Here is an 11,022-nt window from a genome sequence, read left to right as displayed (position 1 = left end):
ACCCTTGTACCAGAGAGAGAGAGAGAGAGAGAGAGTTTTCTACTTCCCTGCCATTGTTGTTGTAGTGTTTTCTGTCTTTCCATTAAATTGAAGTGATGCCTTCCTGTCTTGGCTTGTTTGGTTCCTTTCTTTTCACGCCTCGATTCCAACTCAAAAATCGGTGTTTTTGCCTTGTGAATTAGCATTAGATTAATCTCCAAACATGTGTGATAATCTATCAAATCTTTCAAAGATTAGATGGTAATATAATATTCGAACCAGTGTTTAAATTTTTCTAACCATATTTTTTTATAGAAATAATCGGATTTGCGATCGAGAGAAGAAGATCTTGGACCGAATAATTTGCACAAATTTGGGACAGACATTATCAATGCGGGGAATCAGATTGGGTCGTTGCATAATGGTAAAGAGACAAAATGACTGCAAAGGTTGTCTCTGGTTAATGTTTTACCTTACTAAGTGGGTGCATTGGTTAGGTTCACATGGCCACATGTGAGCCATGTCTTTGGATCTTTCATTTATTTTTCTTCCCTTTTGATTTTTTTTTATAAAAAAAATTCATAACTTTGTTGACAATATTACTAAAAACCAAAGAAACTAATAAAATATTAAAATAAAAAGTGTCATGACATAAGCAGTAGAATGGCTATTGAATCGATTCAATAGTGATGTGATATAGAGGTAAGTGGATATTCTTTTTTTTTTTTATGGAAAATTATATTTATTTGTTTCTGTGTCGTATTAGTTTTATTTGAATTCCGTTATATTTAATTTTTATTTAATAAAGTATTCAATTTGGGTATAATTTATAAATATTGTATTCGACACATTTTGTAGATATTTCTTAAATCGGAAATCCAAATAGGTTTTAATCTAAATAACCCGAAAAAATTCAAGTTCGAAGTAAATATCGGTATCTCGTTGGTATCCATTTTTTATAATTATTTTATTTTCCATTTACTTTTTCAATTAATTTGATTTTAAAAACTTCTATCTAATTACTTTAAATCTGATTTAGGTTTTAGTTATGTATCATTTAGTTGAATTCATTTAAATTTTACATTACATAAGCGAAATATTGGTGACATGTTTTAGATTTATTTTAATGTATAATTTTTTAAACTCTTAATATTTCCTAATAGGTTAATTGAGTGCTGCCTTAACGGACCAAACACCTTCATTCACAATAGTATATTAGTATTTCGCCACGAACGATCTAAAAAGGTTTTTAACTCACGAGGAATACTATTACCCAATATTTTTTAAAAATTAAATATTTGGGACCGATGGTACGGTCCATTAAATTAAATAGAAAAAAAATCTAGATTATATCACAAGCACAGAAAAGTATATCCTATATGTAAAAAAAGGTCCAATTTTACTTTTTGTTTTTCTTTAGATATTCCTATTTCTTTCTAAATTAAAATAGGAAGAAGCCAAGGAAATTCACGTGCAACTGAAAATGACTGTTTTGCCCTTAACTACAATATATTGTTATTTTCCCCCTTTTCTGCGTAGGTTGCTGTGTGAGTGAATTATTCTATACGATAGCTTTTGCTCTCACATAATATCCTTTAAAGTTTAAACACACACACACACACACATATATTTATTTATTTAAAATAAGTGATATTTTTTTTGGGTAAAATTAAAATAAGTGATATTTAAAATCTGTTAGACATATAATCTTTATTTCATTAAATTAATCAAATCTTTAAAAAATGACGTTTTAAAAAAAATGAAACTCAGAATTTGAAAGAATCGAAGAAATATTTAGATTAAAAAATCTAAACTAAAAAAATAATAAAATAGAAATCTAGTCAAAACGGGAACAGTGATGCATGGTTCGATGTATATAATTGGTTGCCTTTAGGAAAGGTTATAGTCAACAAAAGGCCAAATGTTTGACCTTTATGCACTGAATAATATTGGATTAATGTTTCCCAAAATAATTTAGAATTGTTGCAATATTTTTTCATCCATCCATTTCGCATGAAGTTCCTCAAATAATATCTTAAATTTTTTTTTTTGTGGGGAAATGTATGTTTTTTCTTTGGAAACTATTCAATATTATAATTAAGTTGTAGTTTGATATTCATAATGTAAAAATATTATTCCCAAATTTTTTAATATTAAAATTTTAAAACATCGTATTGAACTAGAGAAAAAAAAACGGTATTTAAAAAATCATCAAAACGTATAACAACTGTTTTCAACTTTTTTTTAATCGCTTATAGGGACCAATTCGTGCATATTGTATACAAACTACATCGGCCCATTTAAGAAAGCCGGCCCATTTAGTTTTACCCGTAACGAAATGGGCCTCAAACAGAAAATGGGCCTTCTAAGAGTATCTTAATATGCATACTTGCTAATACTTCTCAACCATTGTAATAAGCCAAACATAAATACATGTGTGAATATGTGTATGGCATGGTTAAGCAATAAACGAAGATTCGTGAAAATAAGTTCAATAAAAAGAATATTAAACTCGTATTATTGATATATTATAATGTTTCGATTTATAAAATCAAATGAACCGTGAACATGGGCTCAGCCCATTAAGAGATTATGCACATTACCAATATTACCCTTGTACCATTTGGAAATTCGAACTGACCGTCAAAAGCCCCGTGCCCTGCCAGCTTTTCCTGCTTATTAAGAAAAGAAAATAAATGTTTATTTATGTATTTACCTCTTATCTCTATCTCACTCTTCCTCAGAATAATCCAACGGTCCTCATTCAATTTCCCAACGCAATCGTCGCTCCCCACTCGTTATTCCCTTCTTCAAAAAAAAAAAACACCCAACAAAAAAAGATCACGCGGCCCAGAGAACATAACAAACAAAAATCAGAAACACCAAAAAAAATTTGATTTCCTCTCTCTCTCTGATCTGAATTTCTTCGTCCTCCGATCTAGCGAGAAGAGCAATGGCGGCGTCTACGGCGAGGGAGGAGAACGTGTACATGGCGAAGCTCGCGGAGCAAGCGGAGCGGTACGAGGAGATGGTCGAGTTCATGGAGAAAGTCGCCGGTGCCGTCGACAACGAGGAGCTCACCGTCGAGGAGAGGAACCTCCTCTCCGTTGCCTACAAGAACGTCATCGGAGCACGGCGTGCCTCGTGGAGGATCATCTCCTCGATTGAGCAGAAGGAGGAGAGCCGCGGCAACGACGACCACGTCTCCGTGATCCGTGACTACAGAGGCAAGATCGAGACGGAGCTCTCCAATATCTGCGACGGAATCCTCAAGCTGCTCGACAGCCGCCTGATTCCGGCAGCATCTTCCGGAGATTCCAAGGTTTTCTACCTCAAGATGAAGGGAGATTACCATAGGTACTTGGCCGAGTTCAAAACTGGTCAGGAGAGGAAGGATGCCGCCGAGAACACACTCAACGCTTACAAATCCGCTCAGGTCTCATTTTTGCTCCCGATCTGTCTTTTCCGATGACTGATTGGTTTGACTAAGCCCGAAACGGATCCTAGATTCTGTTGGTTGTGGGTTTGCGGTGATTTGGATGCGTTGACTTGATTCCGTATGAGATATGGATGCGTGTGTGAATCATTCTATGTTGATATTATGTCCTCTGTGGGTGATGAATTGACTTTGTTCGTGCTGATATTCTGCAGGATATCGCTAACGCAGAACTTGCTCCAACCCATCCGATCCGTCTCGGCCTGGCTTTGAACTTCTCTGTCTTCTACTATGAAATCCTCAACTCGCCTGACCGTGCTTGCAATCTCGCTAAGCAGGTAAAAGAATTGTTTGACTGAGCAAGTATTAGGTTGCTTCATTGGTCTTCTGTGTCTGATGGCATCTCTGGAATTGCCAGGCATTCGATGAAGCCATTGCCGAGTTGGATACTCTAGGCGAGGAGTCATACAAGGACAGCACCTTGATCATGCAGCTTCTCCGTGACAATCTCACTCTCTGGACCTCTGACATGCAGGTATTAAGCATTTGATCCGAACTGCGTCTTCTTTGCGTTGACTTTTTGATTGTCTGAACCAAAACTCCGATACTGCTGAAATTGGGTCTGGCTTGAAACCCTAGTGGGCGATGGTGGGTGGGATTTTGTTGCTTCATGTTCCAAACTAGTTCACGAGAAAGAGTGTGTCTTGTGCATTCTGCTAACTTGCTACTCTTAGTTGTTTTCTTAATATTTTCGTGTTGTTCTTGCCAATGCTTCGCTAGGACGATGGAGTGGATGAGATCAAGGAGGCAACACCAAAGCCTGCTGATGAACAGCCGCCGCAGTAAGCCCGCGGTTTCCCCTTTACTCAGTATTTGAACTTCTCCGTTATATATGATTTTGCGTGGAGAAGTTTGTGTTTGTTGCTAATTCTCCTTTTCGTCTACCTCGAAGCTTGTGAGGCCAATGTATTCTTGCCCTTGTCTGGTTTGTATTATCTCTGATCCATCTTTCCTGTTCTTCTTTATCCTCTCTTTGATCGATTTCACCATGGATTTTTCTGTAGTGAACTCACCTACCCAATCAATATTTCCTGGTCTTTGTTTCCTTTTCTCAATGGGTTTTCGCTCAGGTGAATCAACCCAAGATTTTTACAGTATAAAAAGGCTCACGGCTTGGGTTTTCGCAAATCTACCCGTTCGACAGGATCCGAGTAAGCCTCGCGGTTGATTTTCTGCCCCATAGAGCTTAGCTTTGTCAGCGTAGTTATTAGATCAACCTGTTGAAAACAAAAAGGCACAAGCATAGAGAGAACCCAAATGCACATTAGCTTTGAAAGTGTTGGGTCTAAGGCAGAACAAGTGAAAAGAAACCTCGTAATCTGTCTTAGATACGGTTTCCATGATTAGAAATCTTAACCCCATGAAGTAGAGTTTTCGTTACTTGTAATCAGCCCCTCATCCAACGGCTACGAAACCTTGGCTTCCATATATTGCACAGATGCTTAGTCCCATTGCTGGAACTGGCTCTGCTCCTAGTTGTCTATCAAACAAACACACCGTACACGGTCCCTCAATGACTCTCAATTTGAAACCAGAAACAGAAAAAAAAAAAAAAAAATTGAAAGAAACGCCGAACCTTGACGCAAAAAAAAAAAAATCAACTTGGAGATAAATGTAGACTTGATGGCATTTCCACCGCATTTTCTGATTGCTGATGCTATAAATGTTGACTTGATGGCAGCTTGTGCTAAAGAGTTGAAAGAAGATCAACTGAGTAGTATTCTAAGGGGCTATATATATATATTAAGATTTTATCACAATTTTTAAGAAAAGTAGATAAAATATCAAATATATCCTCATTAATTCAAATTATTATTAATATTTTATTAAAATTAAATATTTTAATTAAGGATAAAATTAGAAATTTTATTAAAAATAAAATAAAAAATCTAAAATAATGTCTATTTAGTAATAAGATAATTTTTTAAAACGATGTTTATTGTAAAACGGGAAGAATATATATTTATATATTGGTCTGATTGAGCCTTTATTAAGTTGGTGAATAAACCCCATTCAGACTCGCGGCGAGAGAGCGTGGATGACACCCCCAAAATTTGCCGATTTAAATAAGTCCTTTTATAAAAGAAAATAGAAAATAAAAATCGTATTTAGTGTTCAAAATGTAATAACTTCAAATGTAAATTGATTGGGTAATGCTACATTCGCTATTATCAAAACGGATTTCGTTGGGGAAAAAAGGAAGCAAGAAAAAAATTGGGGTGAGATGTAAAAAGAATAAAAAGGTAAGGGGCTGAAAAGAAAATAGAAGAGAAGGTTGCTAGGAACTTAGGCTTCAAAAATTGGACCCTCAGGAATCGTCAAGGACCATTTCACAAGTCGGTAGCAAAATCAATATGTTCTTGACCATCACAAACGTCAAACACGTTTTTTTCAATAAAAAAATAGACAAATAAATAATATAGATTTATATAATATATTTCGATTATTATTTCTCACTAGTGATCGATGTTTTCAGATATATTTTTATATATGATTTAATTAAAATGAATCATATATAAAAATAAAAATGAGAATATTGAATTGTTTTAGAAAACAAAGATTTTTAATTAAAAAAATCAATCTAAAATGAATCAAATATAGTCCAAGCTAAAATAAATATAAATCGATATAATTTTTATAAAATAAAAAATCTAAATCTAAATTTATTTTTTATATTTTTATAAAATCCCTAATATATCCTAATTCCAATATTTTAACCTTCTCTTAACATGAATGAAAGTGATTTTTTACACAAATTAGACTAACAAATACAACAGGTTCATTATAATAAAATTATTTTATGCAAAGATGAATTCGTATTTACAAGCACTTCCACATATGGATATTATAAATTCGGCACCTTGACTATTTATGATATAACGAAAAAACAACATATAAATTATTCATGTAGAAAACACAATAACCTTTTTTTATTTATATAGCAATGAATTAACCGTGCGTCATTGCCTTTCTTATAAAAAGTTGTTAGACGTGATTAATATTCCAAAATACCAAAATCAAACAATAATTATATACATGTATATATGTGTGCGTGTTTGTGTGTGTGTATATATATGCGTATATGTATGTATAACCTTATTGTAAGATTTGGATTTTTGTTTTTCTCACGATATAAGAAAGAATCATATCGATCATCGATGGAAAGAGAGAAACACGTTGGTCTTTGAGCGTACGTGTATGTACATGCATGCGTGTCCAATCAAATGATGAACAGAAATGGGAAATCTGAAACCCTAATCTTCTGCCTAATCAAAGAATCGAAAGCCATGACCCAAAAAAAAAAATGAAAGAAAGAAACCCTCGTAAGTTTTCAAAGATTACACTCTCTTGTCTCTTCTTGGACCGACCAAACTGAAAAAGAACCCTCCTTTCTTCTTCATCTTCGTCTTATCTTCGCCTACATTATGTGCCACAGATCGGCTTTTCGTCATCCACGAGAGCCCTTTTGATTTGTACCGTCGATCGATAGGAGACGGGCAAGAAGAAGCCGAAGAAGAGCAGTAAGACGATAGAGAAGAAGACGACGAATACAGTAATACATGTTTTCTTCTTCGTTGCGACGAGGAAGAAGAAGAAGAAGAAGAAGCTGATTTGATGAGACGAGAGAGCCTCTCGTTGAGACAGAGGGAACAAACCCCCGGAGACTGACGGTGCTTCGGATGCTTCTTGCAAAACGCAGCGTTTTTGCCCTTCTCTGGTGCCTTCTTCGTCTTCATCAAGCTTAAGCTCAAGCTCAAGCTCAAGCTCAAGCTCGCCATCCTTTGATGATGGTCCGTTTTTTTTTTCGTTTTTCTTTTTTGTTTCTGGGAGATATGGAGGGATATATAAAAACATAGACAAAGGGTGTGTGTATGTTCTGTGATAGTTCAGGGAGGTTTCTTGGGATTTTCCGGGAAAGTTTAGGGAGGTTGACAGGTTGGTGTGTGGGGTTCAGTAGAAAATAATCGACGGCTGGGATGATTTTAGGGGAAGCGATGGACGGCTGAGATGAGGTTCAGAGGGCAAAGCAATTTTATTTCGTAGGGTCCAAAGTGGTATGGACGACGGGAAAATTCCAACTCTGGTAGGCGCGTGGAAAGTCCAACACTTCATATATGGACACACATGCATATGCATATATATATATATATAATGATAAATATGCATGCATAAAATATTATATCTATGTATGTTTATGGGCATGTCCGTATACTTATAATGCAAAAGCATGTAGATTGATTCTTGAATAACATAGTACGGCAAAGAACACATCCATGAAAGTGTATGATCATCCGATGAGCGACATCTGTCCTACTCCGACAAATTTGATAAGGATGTAATGATAGAAAACCTTTGTTCTTTCAAAACGTATTAAATACGCACGTACACATTTTGATGTTGTAAATTAATAACATATTATATATTGGTCTATTTTAATTTTTGAGTTAATCGCATAAAAATATCCGAACTTTTACAAAAATTTCAAATAAATACCCGAATTATAAAATTATCATATAAATACCTAAACTTTTCAAAACTCCCACATAAATACCCAAACTTTTAAATTTTTTTCAAATCAAACAAACGCAACTACTGACTCAGCAAAAAACTGCTGACTCAGCAAAAAAAACTGTTGACTCAACAAAAAACTGCTGACTCAAATCCGAACTTTTACAAAAATTTCAAATAAATACCCGAATTATAAAATTATCATATAAATACCTAAACTTTTCAAAACTCCCACATAAATACCCAAACTTTTAAATTTTTTTCAAATCAAACAAACGCAACTACTGACTCAGCAAAAAACTGCTGACTCAGCAAAAAAAACTGTTGACTCAACAAAAAACTGCTGACTCAACATTCAAAAATATTATTAAATATCCAAATATTCATCTACATATATTTAAATTAATATATACATATAAATTTACATATATATACAAATATATATATATATATATATATATATTAAAAATAAAATTATTTATAATTAATAAAATACATATACACATAACTACAATATATATATATATCATTACTATGCATTATTATTTTTAATAAGTATTTTAAAATAATAATAATGCATTATTATGTATATATAATTATAGTTATTTTTATTTTAATATATATGCATTAGTAATAATATATATGCATTAGAGTAATATATATACTAAAAATAAATTTAGTTATTAAAAATAATAATGCATTATTATTATTTTAAAATACTAATATATTTACATAATATATATATATTTAATTATAATTATTTTTAATCTAATATATATGCATTAGTAATGATATATATATATGTATATATATATTGTAGTTATGTGTATATGTGTTTTATTAATTATAAATAATTTTGTTTTTAATATATATATTTGTATATATATGTGAATTTATATGCATATATTAATTTAAATATATGTAGATGAATATTTGAATATTTAATAATATTTTTGAATGATGAGTCAGCAGTTTTTTTGTTGAGTCTGCAGTTTTTTTTTGCTGAGTCAGCAGTTGCGTTTGTTTGATTTGGAAAAAATTTAAAAGTCTGGGTATTTATGTGGGAGTTTTGAAAAGTTCAGGTATTTATATGATAATTTTATAGTTCGGTATTTATTTGGGATTTTTGTAAAAGTTAATGAATTTTTATGTGATTACCCCTTAATTTTTCGCCTTCCATTGAGAGAAAAAAGACCGCTAATTTTCGGCAAAACTGTAAATATCAGCAACATAACACTACTTTATTTATCAGAAACACAGTAATTAATATTTTTAACCACGAAAATCAACAATTTTACCATTACTATTAACGCCGAAAAATGCATGATCCAATCGGCTGAACTTTAAAACCTAAACATACTTTAACCGCTCATTTTATAAAATAATGAATTAAATCTGTAGAAGTAAATTCGCATGTCTAATTTGACCGATTCAATGGAATGTTTATTTTTGGCACTCTAGTGAAAGGAAAACATTACGGAAATGTCACAAAAATCCCCCCTGAAAATCATTCGGCACCAATCTCTCCCTCTCTCTCTATAAGAAACTTGTGGAACACGCTATAGACCTAACGTAAATATATCACAATTTTTTTTTCTATTTACAATTTCACAAGTCATCAGCATACGTGGAGATTGTCCAAAAACAAATAAAGAAATTTTCATAAACACGCGTTATCGTTTCGTGTTCGTATATAAATAAGGAAATTATAAATAAATAAATCCCCAAGAGAAAGAGGAAAACCAAACCGTAATAAATAGAAACTTTAATGGATATATGAATTTCGGGTATTCGAAATTCGAATGTTTGTATTTGGTCAAAGAAAAAAAAACATAAGCGTAAGCCACAATTAGCAATGAGCACCAAAAACCAAAGCACAAGAACAACAACATCCACAATTCTCCTCAGCAAATTCCATCGGATTCAGCATTTTCGGAAAATGAATCGCAACGTTTCCCGGATTCTCGGCAGATCAAATTTGTCGGCGACTGTGTTCTTTTTTTCCCACCATGGTTTTATTTGGAAGCTTCAGTGGTGGATGATTCGGCTGTTTTGATCTCTCTTGCGACTTGAGAAACATATGGCTTCAGCTGAGACAACAGAGGAGATAGAAATGCATCAGCAAAGCTGAAGATCCGGCCATGGACACGTCACACGACTACAGGACACTGGTTCAACTAATCCGGACGGTTGTGTGAACGTTTTGTTCCGATGTTTAACGAAGCTTTGCCCATACTCTGCAATTTCCTCGCACGATGAAATAAAACTGAACGAAAAGATTGTGATTGGATATACAGACCTCGAAGTCGGTCAGATCAGGGACCACGTAGTTCGGCAATTTCTCTGGCTGGACAACATATCCTCCTACAAAAACACGGTTCCGATTAGAGACGAGGGAGAGAAAGCTTAGAACTAAATGTAATCATCCATGTTCGTACACTCTTCTATGATTCCCGGAAAATAGTCAGCAATGCAAAACCAAGCGAGCAGCTACTCTACATTCCGTACGTTCGCCTCATACATTCGTACTCCCAGCACTCAACATTACCCCCAAGTCAATCGGGTTTCGAGCCGACAGCACAAAGATCTGATTCAATAACCTGGCATAGCCCATCACTATTTTTCAATATATGGCATAAATGCAAGTGCCGATAACCTCTAACGCGGCACGAGAAGATCCGAGGCTACTACATTGGTTCTAGAGAATCATCAACAATATACATCGAAGGCAAATACTTTAGCAGATTACATGCTGGAATCAAATTTTTATGCTGTTGTTCAATCGCAAGAATTCCACATAAGCAACTACCGGATTGATTTCACAAAAAAAAAAAAGGAACAATCGCCAATAAAACGGTGAATGAGGATCGATAAAAAAAATTGACAGGAAATGCGAACCTTTTCTGGTGTGGAAACCAGTGGGTTTGCAGTTCTTCCCCTTGTAGTAGTCCCTCGGTGCTCGTTTCGACGACAGAATATCCAACGACGACGTTCGCTTCCTCCGAAAAGTTCTTCCGATACCTAGAATCAACCCTAGA

The 11,022-nt window shown here is 34.0% G+C and overlaps 3 protein-coding genes across 3 annotated transcripts in view; 1 reads left to right on the top strand and 2 right to left on the bottom strand.

Annotated features, from left to right (window-relative positions):
- The first annotated feature begins 2,758 nt into the window (after positions 1 to 2,758).
- Positions 2,759 to 4,530, top strand: LOC104816638 (14-3-3-like protein GF14 omega). The gene is made up of 4 exons (XM_010545563.2): positions 2,759 to 3,415; positions 3,631 to 3,753; positions 3,834 to 3,950; positions 4,196 to 4,530. Exons 1-4 carry the CDS (start codon positions 2,933 to 2,935, stop codon positions 4,259 to 4,261), a joined length of 789 nt encoding a protein of 262 aa, XP_010543865.1. The 5' UTR covers positions 2,759 to 2,932; the 3' UTR covers positions 4,262 to 4,530.
- Positions 4,531 to 6,627: 2,097 nt separating this feature from the next.
- On the bottom strand, positions 6,628 to 7,281 carry LOC104816630. The gene has a single exon (XM_010545550.1). The coding sequence runs from the start codon at positions 7,252 to 7,254 to the stop codon at positions 6,814 to 6,816; it is 441 nt and encodes a 146-aa protein (XP_010543852.1). The 5' UTR covers positions 7,255 to 7,281; the 3' UTR covers positions 6,628 to 6,813.
- Positions 7,282 to 9,737: 2,456 nt separating this feature from the next.
- LOC104816621 (39S ribosomal protein L41-A, mitochondrial) overlaps positions 9,738 to 11,022 on the bottom strand; it is a 1,698-nt gene continuing 413 nt past the window's right edge. Inside the window, exons 3-5 of the mRNA XM_010545538.2 lie at positions 10,883 to 10,996; positions 10,284 to 10,348; positions 9,738 to 10,074 (exon numbers count right to left, since the gene is read on the bottom strand). Of these exons, the coding sequence (XP_010543840.1) occupies positions 10,000 to 10,074; positions 10,284 to 10,348; positions 10,883 to 10,996 (254 nt within the window). The 3' untranslated portion in view covers positions 9,738 to 9,999. The remainder of the gene's footprint in view (positions 10,075 to 10,283; positions 10,349 to 10,882; positions 10,997 to 11,022) is intronic.

This window comes from Tarenaya hassleriana, unplaced genomic scaffold, assembly GCF_000463585.1.
Source record: "Tarenaya hassleriana unplaced genomic scaffold, ASM46358v1 Cleome1, whole genome shotgun sequence".
NCBI lineage: Eukaryota > Viridiplantae > Streptophyta > Magnoliopsida > Brassicales > Cleomaceae > Tarenaya > Tarenaya hassleriana.
The sequence above is the reverse complement of the archived record's forward strand: the minus strand, read 5'-3'. Positions and strand labels throughout refer to the sequence as shown.